The sequence below is a fragment of the Salvelinus sp. IW2-2015 genome, unplaced genomic scaffold (genome assembly GCF_002910315.2).
Source record: "Salvelinus sp. IW2-2015 unplaced genomic scaffold, ASM291031v2 Un_scaffold1915, whole genome shotgun sequence".
Taxonomy (NCBI): Eukaryota; Metazoa; Chordata; class Actinopteri; order Salmoniformes; family Salmonidae; genus Salvelinus; species Salvelinus sp. IW2-2015.
In genome coordinates, this window is record NW_019943275.1 from 24,390 (window position 1) to 45,607 (window position 21,218).

General features: G+C 40.5%; 1 protein-coding gene across 3 annotated transcripts; it reads right to left on the reverse strand.

Annotated features, from left to right (window-relative positions):
• Window positions 1-74: 74 nt before the first annotated feature.
• Window positions 75-19,021, reverse strand: LOC112072407 (guanylate-binding protein 3-like). Of its 3 annotated transcripts, none has more exons than XM_024139813.2 (6): window positions 18,492-19,021; window positions 15,631-15,778; window positions 14,699-14,944; window positions 14,453-14,555; window positions 7,083-7,233; window positions 75-276 (listed from the first exon to the last, which is right to left on the reverse strand). In XM_024139813.2, the coding sequence occupies exons 2-5, from the start codon at window positions 15,763-15,765 to the stop codon at window positions 7,154-7,156; spliced, it is 564 nt and encodes a 187-aa protein (XP_023995581.1). In that variant the 5' UTR covers window positions 15,766-15,778; window positions 18,492-19,021; the 3' UTR covers window positions 75-276; window positions 7,083-7,153. The 3 variants fall into 3 exon arrangements, with proteins under 3 accessions (XP_023995581.1, XP_070295887.1, XP_070295888.1); XM_070439786.1 differs by having other exon boundaries at window positions 7,083-7,226; window positions 14,448-14,555; XM_070439787.1 differs by lacking the exon at window positions 15,631-15,778 and having other exon boundaries at window positions 7,083-7,226; window positions 14,448-14,555.
• Between the last annotated feature and the right edge of the window lie 2,197 nt (window positions 19,022-21,218).

Below are 21,218 nucleotides of genomic sequence, written 5' to 3' on the forward strand. Positions count from 1 at the left end.
CACTCGGCAATAAACCGCCCACGTGGCAATAGACGCACTGGCATAAGACCGCCTCTCCCCCCTGGCAATAAGACCGCCCCCTGGCAATAAAGCCAGCCCCCAATCGCAGTGCCAACGCCAGGAAACAAAGGAAAACAAATCGGTCCCAACTCCATCCTAGCATTTTGGAGACATTATTTTGAGAAGTTGGATTATCGTTACTTTGAATGCCGTTTTTGTTTCTTCATGTATATCCCCTATTTCCTTAAAGCCTTTATCCGTTAGGTCCTTCAGCTCCTGAAATGTAATAACGAAAACAAATGAACAAGTAGAAAACTTTTGATTTTAAGGGAAAAGGTTGTGCCTGCTTAAATCAGCTTAAAACAAAATCCATGATTGCAGTAGTTATAAAATAATAATAATACTATTTTAAGTGCTTGAAAAACCATTCTAAATAGCTTTTTTGGTGTTTCTATCGTAAATCCTCTAAAGGAATCAAATACTGCGACCTTAGGCCCGTGGATTTTAACCCCTGCTCAAGGTCGAATTTTTCCCCTTCCATAAATGACATACCCAAATCTAACTGGCCTGTAACTCAGGACCTGAAGCAAGGATTATTGCATATTCTTGGTACCATTTAAAAGAAAACACTTTGAAGTTTGTTGAAAATGTGAAAGGAATGTAGTAGAATATAACCACAATAGATGCTGGTAGAAGAATATACAACGAAAGAAAAACAACCGTGATTTGGAATGTTTGAATAAGTTTAAAGATGTCACGCCCCCTGACCATAGTATTGCTTTTGTATGTTTCTATGTTTTTGGTTTGGTCAGGGTGTGATCTGGGGGGTGCATTCTATGTTGTATGTCTAGTTTGTCGATTTCTATGTGGTTTGGCCTGATATGGTTCCTCAATCAGCAGGCAGGTGTTTAGCGTTGTCTCGATTGGGAGCCATATTTAGGTTAGCCTGTTTGTCTTGGTGGGTGGGTGGGTGATTGTTTTTCGGCTTATGGTGTGTCCTGTGTTTACTAGTATGGGACTGTTTCGGTATTAGGTTTATTGTCGGTTTATTGTTTTTCGTTCTTGTTTGCAAGTATCCTATTAAAATGGATAATCATCACGCTGCATTTTGGTCCTCCTCTCTTTACGGCCCGGACGAAGAACGTTACAAAAGAGCCGTACAATTTTAAACGCTATGTCTAAAATGTGTTAATGGTGTTGTCCTGCTGGAAGACCCATTAACCATCAAAACAGAGACCCACTTTTTGTGTTGACCGCGGAAATTAAACATTGCCCTCCAAAAACAACTTAATAATCTCCTGATTTCATAATGTCTTGCACACTTCAAGGCGCCCATAACCAGAGGCAGCGAAACAACCCCAGAACATTATCCAAACCTCCTCCCCAATGTTTGACTTTGTGAGGGTGCTTCTATTCTTTGAATGTTTCATTGGTCATCAGTCAGTATAGTTGCTGATCGTATTGCCAAGGAGCTTCTTAATTTAGTTTAAGACTACCTGTCTAAGTCTCTGAGCTGCCCACAGGCCATAGTTAAACACAGTCATATTATTAATACTTCCTGTCTAAGGTCTGAGCTGCAACAGGGCCATAGCTAACACAGTCATGTTAAGCCCACTGAAAGGTTAATTGCGTCCAGCAAAACATTTTCCAAGGATTAAAGCTGTTTTTAGTTATTTTATTTTTGCTAAGTTCAATGCGGCTTTTCTTGTGTGGCCTTTAGTAGTGAGGTCATCCAATGTTTACCAACCAAATGAAGCATTCAAATAAAACAACATCCTCAATATAATTCAATCAGATCAAAGTTTATTGGTTGYGTACACAGATTAGCTGATTTTAARGCAGGTGCAGCAAAWTGTTTATGTTTCTAGCTCAAATGGCGCAGTCGAACAGTAGGTAAAACAATACTTAAATGTTGTTAACGTGACCAGTGTTCAATTACTCTATATTCACGGGGCAGCACTCTCTAAAGTGCAATGCAGAGTACAGGGAAGTAGTTGGCTAGTCTTAGTGTTTTAGTTGCCGGCCAGAGTTCCGGGCGGTGGCCAGTGAGTGACCCGGGCGGTGGCCAGTGAGTGACCCGGGCGGTGGCCAGTGAGTGATGACTGTTCAACAGTCTGATAGCCTGGAAATAGAAGTTGTTTCTCAGTCTCTCTGTCCTGGCTTTGATGCACCTGTACCGTCTCAGTCTGCTAGATGGTAGCAGAGTGAACAGGCCATGACACCCTGGAGGCTGAGGTCCTTGGTGATATTTTTGGCCTTCCTATGACTCCTAGTGCTAGAGATGTCCTGGAGGGCAGACTCAGAGTTGCCTTACCAGGTGATGAAGCAGCCTGACAGAATGCTCTCGATGGTGTTGGGGATGAATCAGAATGAGTTRGGTAACATAGATAAGATGTTTTATTTTCATCATATGCTTGTGAGATACTTGTCATTMAAATCTTTCMCTTTGTCTATAGGGTTGGTAGTTGCAGTTATCACTTCTCAGCTAGGGCTTAGTCACATTGGRGCGCAGAGAGGGGAGAGGTCAGGCTTKTCTTCATATGTCAATGTAACTATTCCTAAACCATGTGAAGGGATGGCRTTATTAATGGGGAACCATTGTCGCTATCTCATAMAATGTCTGTACGCCAGTCACTCCCTACTTTTCTCATTGGGGGAAAGAGTATGGCTGTGTCTGGAACCATTGTATTTCCCCTCTGAGGTYGCCCTTATCTTGACCTAGTATATGACCAAAGAGGCTCACTGTCTGATTTTGAGTTTGTCCACGTTTGGGAGTATCTAGTATTGACAATTGATATATTCCATTGGATGAGGTAATGTTTTGGTAGACAGTGAAGTATCAAGGATGAGATTAGAACCTTGTTTAGAAGACCAAACTTAACGATAATGTATAGCGAATGCTGTCTCTGTATGGGATACTCCTCTCTAAAGTATAAGTCTTTATTTGTGAAGCAGTTCCTATTATCTGTGGTTTGTCATGTTGACTAGGGGGTGGATATTTGCTATAAAAGATCTCAGTTGCCATTATGTTGGGCACTCTCAACTTTTCATTAGAAATACTGAAATGTTGAAAGTCAAATGCTATTGCAAAAGCTTAATGATTATTAAAGGTGAAGTTTAAGTATAACTCTGACTGGTGTGTGGTTTACTCTCTCATCATTTGGTAATACAGGAAATTGCCACGACAATGGCCATGCCAAATTTCTTCAGCCTCCTGAGGTTGAAGAGGCGCTGTTGTATCTTCTTCACCACGGTGTCGATGTGGTGGGAACATTTCAGGAATTTGAAACTTTAGACCGTCTCCACTGCAGCCCTGTTGATGTAGATGGGGATGTGCTCTCACTGGTGTCTCCTGTAGACCACGATCAGCTCATTTGTTTTATTGACAATGAGGAGGAGCTTATTTTTCTTGGCACCACTCTGCCAGGGCTCTAACCACCTCCCTGTAGGCTGTCTCATCGTTGTTGGCAATCAGGCCTACCACTGTCGTGTCGTCAGTAAACTTGATGATTGAGTTGGAGTCATGCCTAGCCCGCAGTCACACCTCCGGCGGCCCCGTGTTAAGGATCATCRTGGCGGAGGTGTTGTTGGCTACCCTCACCACCTGCCATGAAGTCTAGTACCCAGTTGCACAGGGTAGGGTTCGGTGCCAGGGCCCTGAGCTTAGAGATGATCTTGGAGGGCACTATGGTGTTGAAAGCCGAACTGTAGTCGATGAACAGAATTCTCACATAGGTAATCCTCTTGTCCAGGTGGGATAGGACGGTGTGCAGTGCAATGGCGATTGTGTCATCCGTTGATCTGTTGGGGTGATATGCAAATTGTAGTGGGTTGAGAGGGTCAGTTAATGTGGAGGTGATGTGGTCCTTGACTTGCCTCGCAAAGCACTTAATGAGGACAGAGTGAGTACAACAGGGTGAAAATCCGTTAGTTCCATTTACCTTAGCTTGGTTGGGAACAGGAACAATGGTGAACATCTTATAGCATGTGCAGACAACATATTGGGATTGGAAGATATGTCCATAAACACAACAGCCAGCTGGTCTGTGCATCCTCTGAGGATGCGGCTTGGGATTCTGTCCGGTCTGGCAGCATTGCCAGGGTCAACAAGCTTAAAAGACTTACTCATGTCGGCCATTAAGACAGGGAGCCCAACGTCCTYGTGAGCTGTGAGGGCCAACGTCAGCAACTCAGTCAGCRGCTCTGCCTCTTTGATCGAGAAGTGACCCGGACCCGGGAACATATCCCAGTCCACATGATCWAAACAGTCCTGTGGCGTAGATTCCAATTGGTCCTTCCTATTTTACTTTCTGCCTATAGGGAAACAGCAGGATGGGGSCATGATCTGATTTGCCAAAGGGAGAGCCTTGTAGCTGTCTCGGGTCAAGGGACAAGCAATGTTTCATTTGCAATACCAGAAGCACTTTCCTCAGATTCCGTATGTTAACCTCTCTGGGGTAGGTGGGACGCAATCGTCCCACCTGGCCAATAGCCAGGAAAAATGCAGAGCGCCAAATTCAAATAAAATTCTATAAAAATCAAACTTTCATTAAATCACACATGTAAGATAACAAATTTAAGCTACACTCGTTGTGATTCCAGCCAACATGTCAGATTTCAAAAAGGCTTTTCGTCGAAAGCATAAGATGGTATTATCTGATGATAGCACAACAGTAAACAAAGAGAGTAGCATATTTCAACACTGCAGGCATGCCACAAATATCAGCAATAAAAATATAATTCATGCCTACCTTTGACGAACTTCTTTTGTTGGCACTCCAATATGTCCCATAAACATCACAAATGGTCCTTTTGTTCGATTAATTCCGTCCATATATATCCAAAATGTCAATTTATTTTGCGCGTTTCATCCAGAAAAACACAGCTTCCAACTTGTGCAACGCCACTACAAAATATCTCAAAAAGTTACATGTAAACTTTACCAAAACATTTCAAACTAGTTTTGTAATACAACGTTAGGTATTTTTAAACGTTAATAATCGATCAAACTGAAGACGGGATGATCTGTGTTCAATACAAAAAGAAAACAAACTGACGCAACTTTTCTGGTAATGTGCCTCTCTCAAACAATTCACTTCATGTGACTGTCATTCAAGATGGCCATACTTCTTCATTACACAAAGGARAAACCTCAACCAATTTCTAAGGACTGGTGACATCAAGTSGAAGCGGTAGGAACTGCAAACAAGTCCCTTAGAAATCTGGTTTCCCAATGAAACCTCWTTGAAAAGACAGTGACCTMAAMAAMAAAAAAWMTGAATGGTTTGTTCWCGGGGTTTTGCCTGCTACATAAGTTCTGTTATACTCACAGACATGATTCAAACAGTTTTAGAAAYGTCAGAGTGTTTTCTATCCAAATCTACTAATRATATGCAKRTCTTATATTCTGGGGATGAGTAGCAGGCAGTTGAATTTGGGCATGCTATTTATCCAAARGTGAAAATGCTGCCCCCTACCCCGARGAAGTTAAAGTCACCAGCGACAAATGTGGCCTCAAAAAATGCAGTATCCAGTTTGTTCGAAGCCCCGGACAGATCCTTGGGTACCAAYGTGGTGTCAGCTTGAGGGGGAATATACATGGCTGTAACAATAACTGCTGAAAATTATCTTGGGAGGAAATGGKGTCAGCATTTGATAGTGAGKTATTCCMGATTCTGTGAACAAAAGGTCTTCATTTCCTGTATGTTGCCACAAYCACACCATGAGTTATTAATCATGAAACATAAACCTCCGTCTTTGTTTTCATGTTGAGTTATTTTGTCCTGTTTGCGCAATGGACGGAGAACCCYGCTGGCTAAAGGGACAGTATATCCGGAGAAAGCCATGATTCCGTGAAACAGAGTATGTTACAGTCCCTGATGTCTCTCTGAAAGGAGATCTTCGCCCTGAGCTCGTCTACCTTATTGTCCAAAGACTGAACATTGGCAAGTAATACATTGGGAAGCGGTGGACGGTTTGCCTTCCTTCTGACGAGAACACCACCTCTCTTTCCTCTCCTCCGGAGATGTCATTTTGGTTGAACGCCCAGGATGGAAGTCCAAACAAAGGATTCGGTCCAGAGAAATCTAATTTGTGGTGAGTGATCTAATGTTCAATAGTTATTGTCGGTTGCAGAAAATTATACCAGAAACGTTCTGAGCAAAGACAAAATGTACGACAAAATGTTTTACAATATTGCAAAGTTAGCTAGAAACTACAAACAGGGCTTCTGTGTCTGTTGGCACCATCTTGAATCAGATCAAGGATGGGGAGGTTTGATAATACTGTGGGGTTGCTTTGCTGCCTTTGKTACTGGGGGTRTTGAACATGTGCAAGACATAATTAAATCAGCAGATTATCAAGKTTTTTTGAGTGCAATATGTCCAAAAACTGGGTCTCTGTTGAAGGTTGTGGGTCTTCCAGCAGGACAACAACCCAAACACACATCAAAGAGCACCAAGGAACGGTTCAAGAATAAACACTGGACCAGCAATGAGTCTAAATCTGAATCTCATCACAAACCTATAGCGAGATCTGAAAGCAGCTGTTGGTGGAAGGCTACACTCAAACATTGAAGAATTGAGCAGTTTGTTTCTAACGAATGGGCCAAATTGCCAGTAGAAAGGTCTAGCAAGCTAATTGATGGCTAAAATAAGTATATTTTTGCAGTTGTCTTTGCTAAAGCTCCTGGGTGCCAATMATTTTGTCCATGTCTTTTGTYTTTCTTAATTGAAATTGTTTACTTAAGTTTCCCAAAACACATTTGTTTCTGCAATATTGACAATCACATAACAACATGTGAAGACCAGAACATGTTTTTTATTTTAGAATAGGGAAGTATTTTAGAAAAGTGCAAGGGTGCCAATATRTTTGGCAGCAACTTGTAACTTGTAAATAATTATCTTGTAATGTGTTCATTTTCCTGTTATAATGAATGCAAGTTGGCTGCAGTCAATTTTGTCATAATTTGTGRTTATTATTTGAACTGGCTAGCMRGCTAGCTAAGAAGATGGTTTGGTAAAGGTTTTTGTCTAGATATGAAAGGGATATCAGAAAATATCTCCCTCTCCTACCTTCCTTACCTTAAGTCTGGCATCCAGCACTTGTTTATATTCCTGTTTGTTGATCTCTCGTTCTTTTGCAATCTTTTCCATCAGCTGTTGCTGAATCTGAATCTGCTCTTCTGCCGCTCTCCGAGCCTGTTCTGCTGCCTCCTTGCCTTTACCCTCTCCACTGCAGAAGAGGGAGAGAGAGAAGAGAGAGAGAGAGAGAGAGAGAGAGGAGAGAGAGAGAGAGAGAGAAGAGGAGAGAGAAGAGAGAGAGAGAGAGAGAGAGAGAGAGAGAGAGAGAGAGAGAGAGGAGAGAGAGAGAGAGAGAGAGAGAGAGAGAGAGAGAGAGAGGTTCAATGGATCTCAGGCATTGTCCCACTCAACAGAAAGCAATTGCGCTATATGATTTGTTTTTATTAGTATTATTTTTTTAAACAGGGAAGTCACACTGAGACCAAGGTCTCTTTTACAGGATCTCTAATATTAGCCATCCCTGAGCCCGKGTCCGGCAGCCATATGCCTGTACATCCACAATGTAGTAAGGTATGGTGGGAGTTTATGGGAGAGGGCTTCATAAACAAAGTGCAATGCATCCATCTACAAGACCTCAAAGAGGGCCGGTCTACTTTTTGATACAAAATGCAGTGATGTGTGCTGAACCTATCGCCCTTAATAAAACGTAGAGCTCTATGGTACACTGTGTCTAAGAGCTTCAATACAGTGGAAGCTGCATTCATATAGATCAGGGGTTGGGCAATTCCAGTCCTCGAGGGCCTGATAGGTGTCACAGTTTTGACCCAGTCCCAGCTAACACACCTGACTCCAATAATCACCTAATCATGATCTTCAGTTTAGAATAACATTTGATTAATCAGCTGTGTTTGCAGGGGATGTTGTAACGATCTTCTTCGTCTGATGAACASGAAGGATCGGACCAAAACGCAGCGTGGTAAGTGTTCATACTTTAATGAAAACTGAACACTAAATACAAAATAACAAAGTGAATAAACGAAAATCGAAACAGTCCTGTAAGGTGACCAACACAAAACAGAAAACAACTACCCATAAAACCAACATGGAAAATGGCAACTTAAATAGGCTACCCAATCAGAGACAACGAGAAACAGCTGGCTCTGATTGGGAACCCACTCAGACCACCATAAACCTACAAACCCCTAGACAATCCAAAATCCCCATAGATAACAAAAACCCTAGACAAGACAAAAACACTAGACAATACAAAAACTAAAACAAACCACACCTTGTCACACCCTGACCTAACCAAATAATAAAGAAAAGAAATATAACTAAAGTCAGGGCGTGACAGATGTAGAAAACGTGTGACACCAATCAGGCTCTGGAGGACTGGAGTTGCCCACCCCTGGTCTAGATCRTACTGCCATAGTCGAAAGTGGAATAAATGTTAATTTAATTATTTATTTCTGATATGTAATGAAAGGCATGATCTGTTCCTGTACAGGAAGCCTATTTTAATTCTCAATTTCTTAACTAAATCGTCAACATTTTTTCCGTAGGAAATTCTGTCGTCAATCCAGATGCCTAGATAAGATCAGTGAGTGCACAAATAATCAGAATGTTTTTAATGGGATTTAGAAAGAGCATAAACTAGTTTTTTTTTTACCTGCATTAAGAACCAGCTTCAATTCAACAAAGGCTTTCTGCCAGGCAGTAAAAGGTAGATTGAAGCTCAAAAAGATATTGGCCTATACACAGGGAACCCTTGAGAAGACTCATGAGACCATACGCCTACTGGTAAAAAGTGTATGAGGGGTTACTTGAAATCAAATCAAATCAAATTGTATTTGTCACATACACATGGTTAGCAGATGTTAATGCGAGTGTAACGAAATGCTTGTGCTTCTAGTTCCGACCATGCAGTAATATCTAACAAGTAATCTAACAACTTCACAACAACTACCATATACACACACAAGTGTAAAGGAATGAATAAGAATATGTACATAAAGATATATGGATGAGAGATGGCCGAACGGCATAGGCAAGATGCAGTAGATGGTATAGAGTACAGTATATACATATGAGATGAGTAATGTAGGTTATGTAAACATAAAGTGGCATAGTTTAAAGTGGCTAGTGATACATTACATAAAGATGGCAAGATGCAGTAGATGGTATAGAGTACAGTATATACATATGAGATGAGTAATGTAGGGTATGTAAACATTACTTCAGGGGTAATCCTGACAGAGCAAAATTCAGTTGGTGGCACAATTACCGAAAAAGACTAACCTGTACCCCCCGTACATTGACTTGGTACCGTTATCCCCTGTATATAGCCTACCTACATGTACACATTACCTCGACTATCCTGTACCCCCGCACGTTGACCTGGTACCGTTATCCCCTGTATATAGCCTCCATATTGTCTCTTTACTGTATATAGCCTCCATTTTATCTCTGTACTGTATATAGCCTCCATGTTGTCTCTTTACTGTATATAGCCTCCATATTGTCTCTTTACTGTATATAGTCTCCATTTTGTCTCTTTACTGTATATAGTCTCCATTTTGTCTCTTTACTGAATATAGCGAACTACATGCACTGTACATCAACTCCAGTGGATTTCTTTACATCTTAAGCAAGGCGTCTAGCATACCACCAGCAGAAAATTGCTAAAGTGAAAACAAAGATTCACTCGAAGTTGATTGATCTTCCATTGAGCCAACTGAAAGCTGTCTGGGGGAAGAGCAGTCAGCTGACTGACCAGGGCCAGTCATACCACCATTTCTTTCAAATTAAAATTATTCTGCGATAAAATGCTGATTTAAAAGCAGCATTTATCTTAATTTAGTCTGAAACTACTTAGTCTGAAACGACATGCTTAGGCAAGAAAGGAGAGGAATCCACAGGTTTTAGTGCATTAAAGGTCATGAACAGTCAAAATCAAGTTTTTCATGAAATGTGATAATATTTGGATGAAACCAGATCAAAGTATTGATGACCAAAGTCTGAAATATGATTGATGCTTCTACATTGATACAGTTGGATCATAAAGTTACTGATCCCCTCCCGTGTCAAACACTTGGTTTCAGGAGGCGGGATTATTCAAGAGATAGGGTGACATCACCCTAACTCTCTCATTTAAATACACCAATGGTAACATTATATTCTCTTACCTATTTAAATAAGTACGACCTTCTAACCAACATTGGAGAAGGAGTGTTATTAGAGGTGGCGTGGTTTATATAGCTCAATAGCTACTCTAACCGGTGCTAAAATTTGACTGTAGGGTGTCAGCCAAAATAATAAGAAGTTTACCCTATTCATCTATGGAAAATATTCTTATGTGTTTCCCATTTCATCTGTGTCTGGTGTTAGCTAGTTCTTCATATGTGTCTGGTGTTAGCTAGTTGCTGGCTAGCTAGGTCTTCATCTGTGTCTGGTGTTAGCTAGTTACTGGCTAGCTAGGTCTTAATATGTGTCTGGTGTTAGCTAGTTACTGGCTAGCTAGGTCTTCTATGTGTCCTGGTGTTAGCTAGTTACTGGCTAGCTAGGTCTTCATTGTGTCTGGTGTTAGCTAGTTACTGGCTAGCTGGTCTTCATCTGTGTCTGGTGGTTAGCTAGTTCTGGGCTTAGCTAGGTCTTCATCTGTGTCTGGTGTTAGCTAGTTACTGGCTAGCTAGGTCTTCATCTGTGTCTGGTGTTAGCTAGTTACTGGCTAGCTTGGTCTTCATCTGTGTCTGGTGTTAGCTAGTTACTGGCTAGCTAGGTCTTCATTTGTGTCTGGTGTTTGCTAGTTACTGGCTAGCTAGGTCTTGATATGTGTCTGGYGTTAGCTAGTTACTGGCTAGCTAGGTCTTCATCTGTGTCTGGTGTTAGCTAGTTACTGGCTAGCTACTGTAGGTCTTCAGCTAGCATGGAACACGAGGGAGGGAAGGGTTCTTCAAAACTCTGCTGCAGTTGCCAAGTCAACACTTTCATCAGTGCTGCTGTGAACCGCATCATAAGAGACATGCCAAACGGGAGATGTATATATAAAAAAATTACACCATTGATGCAATTTCAATATAGTTTTAAGTTCCTTTGTGTATCACCACATTTTCTTGAGACGATTTTAYTGCAACACCGCATCAAAGTTGCTTGAGATAGGTGTTTCAAAGGGGTGTCAGTCAAGGCAAGCTCGTGAATATAATCTCCCCGCCCACTCAGCCTGTCTTTTCAAACTTCCTGGTAGATAGCCAAACATTTTGAGAAAGTAGTTTGAATTAGCTTTTTAACTGAGGAAGTGTATCTATTTCTTAGTTGCCTGAAGAGCTGTCAATCAGCTATCAGTTTGTCAAGCCTTGGTCATGGTCTGAAGAGATCTGAGAGTTCTCTAGAGATCTGAGGACTTGTTCTAGGGATGTAACGATTCTCCGATACGCATCGGTCCCCGGGTTTCAAATATTTGAGATGCGAGTGCATCTTSTGCCCGGCTCAGCCTTGTACATGCGCTCCATTACAGTAAAAACAGATTATCCAAATGACACCCAAATATTGATCGAACATGTGACAGGTGTAAAAGCTCTCTGGGGGACTTGACCCATGTTTTCTGGTCGTGTTCCCTTCTGGCACCTTACTGGGCCAATAGAATTGGAGGTAGTGGCAGTTTACGTCCGGAGTCATATTTTTTTTTATTTTTTTTTTCACCTTTATTTAACCAGGTAGGCCAGTTGTGAACAAGTTCTCATTTACAACTGCGACCTGGCCAAGATAAAGCAAAGCAGTGCGACACAAAAAACAACACAGAGTTACACATGGATTAAACAAGCGTACAATCAATAACACAATAGAAAAAAAGAAAGTCTATGTACAGTGTGTGCAAATGGTGTGAGGAGGTAAGGCAATAAATAGGCCATAGTAGCGAAGTAATTACAATTTAGCAAATGAGCAGATGATGATGTGCAAGTAGAAATACTGGTGTGCAAAAGAGCAGAAAAGTAAATATAAACAATATGGGGATGAGATAGGTAGATTGGGTTATTACAGATGGACTATGTACAGCTGCAGCGATCGGTTAGCTGCTCAGATAGCTGATGTTTAAAGTTAGTGAGGGAGATAAAAGTCTCCAACTTCAGAGATTTTTGCAATTCGTTCCAGTCATTGGCAGCAGAGAACTGGAAGGAAAGGCGGCCAAAGGACGTGTTGGCTTTGGGGATGACCAGTCAGAAATACCTGCTAGAGCGCGTGCTACGGGTGGGTGTTGTTATCGTGACCAGTGAGCTGAGTTAAGGCGGAGCTTTACCTAGCATCGACTTATAGATGACCTGGAGCCAGTGGGTCTGTCGACGAATATGTAGCGAGGGCCAGCCGACTAGAGCATACAGGTTGCAGTGGTGGGCAGTATATGGGGCTTTGGTGACAAAACGGATGGCACTGTGATAGACTGCATCCAGTTTGCTGAGTAGAGTATTGGAAGCTATTTTGTAAATGACATTGCCGAAGTCGAGGATCGGTAGGATAGTCAGTTTTACGAGGGTATGTTTGGCTGCGTGAGTGAAGGAGGCTTTGTTGCGAAATAGGAAGCCGATTCTATATTTAATTTTGAATTGGAGATGTTTAATATGAGTCTGGAAGGAGAGTTTACAGTCTAGCCAGACACCTAGGTATTTGTAGTTGTCCACATATTCTAAGTTAGAACCGTCCAGGGTGGTGATGCTAGTCGGGCAGGCGGGTGCGGGCAGCGAACGGTTGAAAAGCATGCATTTGGTTTTACTAGCATTTAAGAGCAGTTGGAGGCCACAGAAGGTGTGTTGTATGGCATTGAAGCTCGTTTTGAGGTTAGTTAACACAGTGGATCAGGGAATCACCAGCAGCAAGAGCGACATTGTTGATATATACAGAGAAAAGTGTCTGCCCGAGAATTTAACCCTGTGGTTCCCCCATAGAGACTGCCAGAGGTCCAGACAACAGGCCCTCCGATTTGACACTGTGGAATCTGTCTGAGAAATAGTTGGTGAACCAGGCGAGGCAGTCATTTGAGAAACCAAGGCTGTATAGTCTGTCGACAAAAATACGGTGGTTGACATTCGAAAGCCAGGTCGATGAAGACGGCTGCACAGTACTGTCTTTTATCGATTCCACCCAMACAATGCAAGGACTTAATTTTGAATTAAATATAAGCTCTTGCATTTACCATATTGGAAACATTAACTAGCTCGCTGCTGCTACATATGTGAAATATCTTCATGTAATTTGTGAAATGTTGAATAAGGTATCTGATGAAAACAGGAAAATGTATTTTGGGGGTGATTTGAAAATTGATTGCCATCAACTGTCCACTAAGGACACATCTTCTTTCCAAGTTATGACACTACCAACCTGAGCATAGGTTCAGCACCACATCATCAACCTGTATTGATCATATTTTTACCAACATGGCTGAGCACTAGGTTGTAGTGACCGAAGGTCCTACAAGGAGTTGAATCAGAACTCATTTGTGGATGAAGTTAAGAATGTGCTTAGAAGTGTTTCGTTTTTATTTTATTTTACTAGGCACGTCAGTTAAGAACACATTCTTATTTACAATGACAGCCTAGGAACACTGGGTTAACTGCCTTGTTCAGGGGCAGAACAACAGATTKTTAACCTTGTCAGCTCAGGGATTCAATCTAGCAACCTTTTGGTTACTGGCCCAACACTCTAACCACTAGGCTACCTGCTGTCCCAGGTAGTGAGGATGACCCTGAAATGGCACTGATTGTGTTTATGAAAATATTGATGAGAATTGTTGATAAGCACGTCCCATTAAGAAAACACACTGTGAGGTCAAATGGTGCCTCATGGATTGATGATGACATAAGAAATGCAATGGTTCATCGTAATGATACCATAAAAGACCTCAGACAGATCTGGCACTCTGTCTGATGAGCAAAGTTATTGTAAATTTAAGAAATCTTGTTGGCAAGCAAAAAAAAATTCAAAACAAAGGATACTAATCAGCACAAAATCGATTAAGTCAAGCGGGATGGAAAAAACTATGGAAAAAGTTGTATCTGTGTATTTGAGTGTTTAAGTGGAATGGCATCAAACACATGGTTTCCAGGGTTTCCAGGAGTTTGATGCCGTTCCACTTGCTCCGTTCCGGCCATTATTATGAGCCGTTCTCCCTTCAGCAGCCTCTTGTGTTTTTCAGTTACACAGCCCAAAACTTTTATTTGTACTTTTATTTTWGTACTTTTATTTAAGTATTTGAATGGTTATTTGATAAAAAATTGAAAAATCTACAATGCCTTGATATCTTATTTGTTTTCCATTTCCTGCCCCCCCCAATTTATTTTTTGTTTTTAAATGCAATTTAATTATTTGATTGTTAAAAGTCTATGCAATTTGGAACTGATCACACATCTCAAATGGCACAGTAATTATGATACAGACKTTACCTTCACTTTTGTGTTCTTCTTTGCTGAGAGTCTGGTCGACCAAGAGGATAGTGTTCCCCACTCTAGCCTTCTCGTCCAGATATTCTCTCAATAGTTCCTCACTCTGAAAACACACACACACACACACAAATAAGACCAGAGCAGCTATTAAGAGTACTAGATCACCTACGAGCAGTTGCATGGTTATTGTATGAAACATGGACATGTGTTTAAATGCTAGCCCCCCCCCAATGTCCTCATACATACCATAACTCCTCTGCCTCTCTCTGTTCTGTATTGCTTGGTTAGCTTCTGTAGGTCGTCATGGAAGTCTTTGTAACCTCCTGGGTGAATATAGGATCCATGACTCAAAGCCTCCTCCAGGGGCTCAAACACACGAGCGATGTCGTTCTTAATCCGACACACTGGTTCCTCCATCATCACTGTAGAAACTGCCTGGTCAGACTGGACATAACCGAGGGCGGTTGAATTGTGCAATCTTTGTTGAGTCGCCTTTTTAAATCGGAAAGAGTGGGGCACATCTTATTGAACTGTTTATATTGAGTTGTGGCCATCCCAATACTTTAACTTTTTAATAATAAAAATATATATATATTCTTATTACTTGTCATACTAAATTGGAAACGCTTTTAATATATTTAACGTATTTTCTTTGAATTTAAGTACAAATAAAATGTATTAAGCGTACTGATGTTGTTATTAGGATGCCCTTTAATGCTACTCTAGAACTTCAGTATATGATTTAAACATTTAAATAAACATTCCTAAATATGATCTGTATATTTAAATTTCCAAACGTGGACTACACAGAAAATCAAATAAACAATAGAACACATTAAAAGTACAAATCATTTGTCCAGACGGTGTCCTGTCTAAGGGAGCGATCACAAYCCTCATGACCTTCTTATTGTTTTTCTTAAGAAGCTTCTTCAGTTTTTTTTTGTGTAAAAAGTGTTTTGTGAATCCGGCCCCAGGACTGCAACCATGATTGCCTACTAAAAAAGGGATTTAATATTCCCTACTACTTTGTTTTCATTATCTTTTTGGAAGGGTTACATGTTTGTTTTTTTCAAACGCTCGGGGAGGTCCAGGTAAATATATATTTTCCTCAGGTGGAGGGCCATCCAGGTATCCCTCAATATAAATAACGTTCACTCCCTAACAAACCAACGTCTCACCTCAATCAGATACACTGGTTCCCTCATCACTGTAGTCCGGAGATCCTTTATTTTCTCCGTTCTTGAAGAGTGGAGCGTCTCCTGTTTTTTGACCGGACCGGACTGGAGCCAGAACTCTCTAACACTTGGGTTCATTTTCAGCTGGTATCTTTGAAATGGTACAGCAGCCAATTAGCCAAATAATGATAAAAAAAATCATAATAAAATTTCTTAAAGGACCATGTGCTATTTATCTCTCACCCGTATCAATTAAAACATATTTTTCTCCCCCCCATGAGACCAAACCATTATCCTGAAGATGCACCTTCAAGTTCCACCAAGTTGGTTACCTGTAACTACGCACATGCCCAATCCACCTCAGATATTTAACATTATCTGAATACTTGAATTTCAAAACTGTCTGGAATCCATTGACTTTCTGGAATTCAATTGACATTTTTATGGACTTTTAAAAAGGAACTGACCATTGTAGCACTATTAMATCTTATAAAAATATGTTCATATACACCTTTGAGTAAAAATATGATACTTTCTGTCACACCTGCTCCCACTCCCTCTCCCTATGATGTTCTGTCTTAGAGCTGTTCTTGTCTAATGAGGTTCTGTATTATGTCATTCTGTATTATGTTTTGCATGGAACCCCAGGAAGAGTAGCTGCTGCTTTTGCAACAGCTAATGGGAATCCTAATAAAATACTAAAATACCTGGCGCTCGAAGGCGCCAGGCTCCCCAGCATTACATACTTCTGCCTTCCCCTGTCACGCGCATCAGCGATTATTGGACTCACCTGGACAAAATCACCTGTGTCATTACCTCCACCAATTTCTGTCTGTTCCTAAACTCTGTTCCCACGCTTCAGGATTAACGTTGGTTTGTCTTTGCATACCCAGTTCTGACGCTGTCCTGTTTGATGTCTGTTCCTTATGTTCAACTCCCCGTACTTGCTTCTCGACTTACAAACACATTTGTGAAAAGCGAGCACGTCCATATGGTCATTTTTCACATTTTCAAGCATTCATTGAATGTTTGGGAATGAGGTATAGGTATAGCATAGTTGGGCATTTGTTAAACTTATATCAGAAGCCAGCTACTCAATAAATGTTAATTATCTTACTGCATTATGCAGCTGTTACAATATTCCCGAATTGTATTTCTTAACTTTTATCATTTTTTAAGAGCAATTAATTAGCTTTTAGAAGGATTATAAGTCACTACTTATCTGTCATATTATATTTTATTCGTTCACATGGGTAGGCTTTCAATGGTGAAAACTTGTTATATTTATTGTAGCCTAAGGCCATACACATTTTATTAAATGTTTAACAAATGCCMTTCTTCAATTTTCATMAAAAATATTTAAARAATTGAAATTATAACAAATATGATGTCCTCAAGCTTCCAATAAGGAGATGCACAACATCCTCTTGGATTATGGCTGAACAATCCCACTGGTCTAAGACGTCGGTTTAACGTCTAGTTTTGATTTTATATTTGATTGAGTTGTCAACTAATGTGAATTCAATCTGAAATCAACAAAAATGTGAACCRTGTCAATTGATTGAAATTAAAAAGTTATAATTATGAAATTTAGCAAATCCAATCAGTTTTCTAAGTTGATTCAATGTCATCATATTGCTTTTTTGTTGTTGTTGAAATAACGTGGCTTGCTAAACCAGCTTGTTCCTAATTGGATATCTCTTTTAGCTGTTAGGTTCTAAATAAACAGAGTTAAAACTGACAGACAACTAGGAAAAACTAAAACCAACTTCATTCGTCCAATGGGGTCCAACAGCTGAAAAGACCAGGACATTTTCCCACCAGCATCAGTATTTATACCCCCCTTTAGGTCGAAGTCTCCTCCTTTTCTCTAAACATTACATCTTTGTTGCTAGGCAGGAAGTTAAGTGATGTGGGTAATAAACTGTTCCTTCCCACTTCCTGTGACCTGACCTGACCTCATCACTAATCCACAGCTATCCACCCTTATCAGTGATGCAAACATGTGATTGCCTTGTCCTTTACCTAGTAACTCTTCATGCCCCTGGCTCTTATCCACCCTCCATTGGCCCCAGCATTTATAGTCCTCATAAATGTAACCTACAACTTCTAATCAAATCAAATCAAGTTTATTYTATATAGCCCTTCGTACATCAGCTAATATCTCGAAGTGCTGTACAGAAACCCAGCCTAAAACCCCAAACAGCAAGCAATGCAGATGTAGAAGCACGGTGGCTAGGAAAAWCTCCCTAGAAAGGCCAAAACCTAGGAAGAAACCTAGAGAGGAACCAGGCTATGAGGGGTGGCCAGTCYTCTTCTGGCTGTGCCGGGTGGAGATTATAACAGAACATGGCCAAGATGTTCWAATGTTCATAAATGACCAGCATGGTCAAATAATAATCAGGAGTAAATGTCAGTTGGCTTTTCATAGCCGWTCATTAAGAGTATCTCTACTGCTCCTGCGGTCTCTAATATAGCAAGTATTTCAAACTCAAACTAGAAACCAACATAGCCTTCCCAAGAGGCTAAATATATATATTGATTAGGTTGAACTAAAGTCACTATAGTATTTTAAATGTATTTTACCAATTTTTTKGCTCACAGACAATWAAAAAAAAATGAAATCCATTAAACATTTCATTTAATTTGTATGGCATAAGGTGTTCACCATTGAAAGACTCCCGTGTGGGACCTTGAATGAGCAAAAATTTCTTATAATACAATGGAATGGTACAGTAGTATGGTAATACAATGGAATGGTACAGTGGTATAGTAATACAATGGAATCGTACAGTGGTATAGTAATACAATGTACAGAGCTACAGATGTAGTCCTCCTGGAGATTGACATACATGCAGAATTACCTTGAAGGAGTGGATGCTTTCGGGCAGGCAGGTTGCTTGCTTAATCGTTTGAGATGTTTCAGGCTCTTCTTGTATAGTGGTCTACAGCTCAAATCTTGCAGCTTTTATAGAACGCATATAAAGTAAAAGTGAAAGTTTTTGATAATTTGATCACGAATGAGGTAAATCATTAGCCTATGAACCAAACTGATAAGACTTTTTGATAAGGACTTGATTATCCTCTGACTATTTGGTTGTAGGAGGGCCTGATAAGGACTTGATTATCCTCTGACTATTTGGTTGTAGGAGGGCCTGCGAAAAATACTTTTCCACGGGCCTTGGTGTCCTGGGTGGTAGCTGGTTGTCCCCGTCCCCGTTCCACCTGGTCGTGTTGCTGATCCAGTTTCTGTTGTTCTGTCTCCGGCTATGGAACCCTGACCTGTTCACCGGTAATGCTACCTGGTTGTGCTGCTGATCCAGTTACTGCTGTTCTGTCTCCGGCTATGGAACCCTGACCTGTTCACCGGTAATGCTACCTTGTTGTGCTGCTGATCCAGNACCGGTAATGCTACCTTGTTGTGCTGCTGATCCAGTTACTGCTGTTCTGTCTCCGGCTATGGAACCCTGACCTGTTCACCGGTAATGCTACCTTGCCCTGGACCTGCTGTTTTGACGCTCTCTCTGATTCTGTGAATTGTTTGTTTCTGACTACATTATGTGAGTTGACTCTGTGCTGAGTGCTGACCTTAAGAAAGTATTTATTTGCCTAAGCAGACAATAAAAGTAATCTAATCTAATCTAGTATCTGTTCCTGTACTTTTAAAACAGAGTGATTCATAGGACACACCCTAAGTCTACATAGTTTACAGCAGGGGACACACACCTTGTATGTTCATCCACACTGGTTTTCTTCAAGTCGCTTTMATTTCCAGGAATTGGAGGTCAAACTCTTAGACTAAATATGGACAAGCACTAAGGATGGATCCTATTCAACAATACCACAGGAAGCATCCCATGCTTGGACCCAGGGTCTGCTCTTACTTCTTACAAGGAATGTGATCATCCCAAGGATACCCATGTGTAGACGAAAATACATTCGTGTCCAGGATTAATGTCGTCTCAATTTTACACAAATATTTTTTTTCGCAATTAGTATTGGAAAATAAATGCAAACACTAAATACATCTTTACTGTGTCATGTTTGTTATTATTTTACGTGTTAAAATGAAATGTTCACAGAAAATATACAATCCATTTGCAAACATAGCAAACACATATTTAAGATAACAATAAATTACATTTGTTGAAAGTATATAAAAAAAACATATATAATAAATCAATTCCTATAACTATGCTGTGTGCATTTGAACCGCAATTTCTCCAAGCATACCAAGGATGCCTTCCACTATTTAGGGGCCCACTCTATTGCAGCCAAAAACAATTAACTGGTCATGTATTTACACAGAAATGAGAGAGAGAGAGAAAGAGAGAGAGAGAGATGTTGAGTGAGAGACTGCACAGAGGCATGCTGAAACCACAGAGACCTGTGGTGTTCCTCTCAGTCATAGTGGGGGCTTTTGAAGTTAAAGCGTTTCCTCTCTGTGAAACCTGTCACCTGGAGAGAGTCGGGAGCTGATAAAGTAATGCTTTCAACATGGCAAAGACAGGACCAGTGTTGCATGTTTGTTATGAACACAAAGACAAACACTTACTTACTTGACTTGGGTCTCTTGTGAAGCATCTCTTCTCTATGACCTAAAATAATATGCACAGTATTCAGTGATTGACGACATGTTTATGTACACTCTTAGAATGTGGATACTCATGTATAGAAATAACGGTATACTGTATTTGACCGACCACCTTGATTCGGTCTTACGTAACAACATTTTAAATGGTATTTTTTATATTGGATATAAGCAGAGACACAGAGATACAAAATGGTATATCATACACTGCATTTTTGAGAAACAATGAGAAAGTAATTCTGCTTTGAAAGTTGATATACATGTAACCTTAAATTTGAGAAAATGGCCTTTGAATGTATTGGTGCTGCTACTGGAGAGCTCTCCTTAGTTTACACCCATTCACCATTGTTCACACCCTCTAAAGCTTTCGCCCCACCCATCTCTTGAAGGATTCACATGTGAGGTCATGTGATAAACAGTGAGTAGTGTAGTAAAGATTAAGACTAAAAGTGGTAAAAGTAGTGGCCTACAATAACGAACTATTCCAGGTAAACAGAAAGTGTTCAGATAAAAATATATTATAAATATTAGATGACTCTTACCCAGACACACTTGTCTAAATGAATGAACATGTGAGAGAAATGCTATAACTCCCCAGCTCTTGCCAAGTGGATGGGTCTCTACAGAAGGTGTAAACAGTACAGCCAAGTGGATGGGTCTCTACAGAAGGTGTAAACAGTACAGCCAAGTGGATGCGGTCTCTACAGAAGTTGTTAAAAGTACAGCCAAGTGGATGGGTCTCTACAGAAGGTGTAAACAGTACAGCCAAGTGGATGGGTCTCTACAGAAGGTGTAAACAGTACAGCCAAATGGTTCCTTGCATAGTAGCAATATCAGAAATAGATAGTGTCAATATAAATATAATAATAATATACAGTACGTACAAGAACAGTATCAATAACGATATCAGTGAAAGATGAGGTAGTTATATGCATACAATCAGGGGTAAAGTGTCTGAGCAGCAGTAGGATATACCCATGAGACAATTATCCCTGTTGGG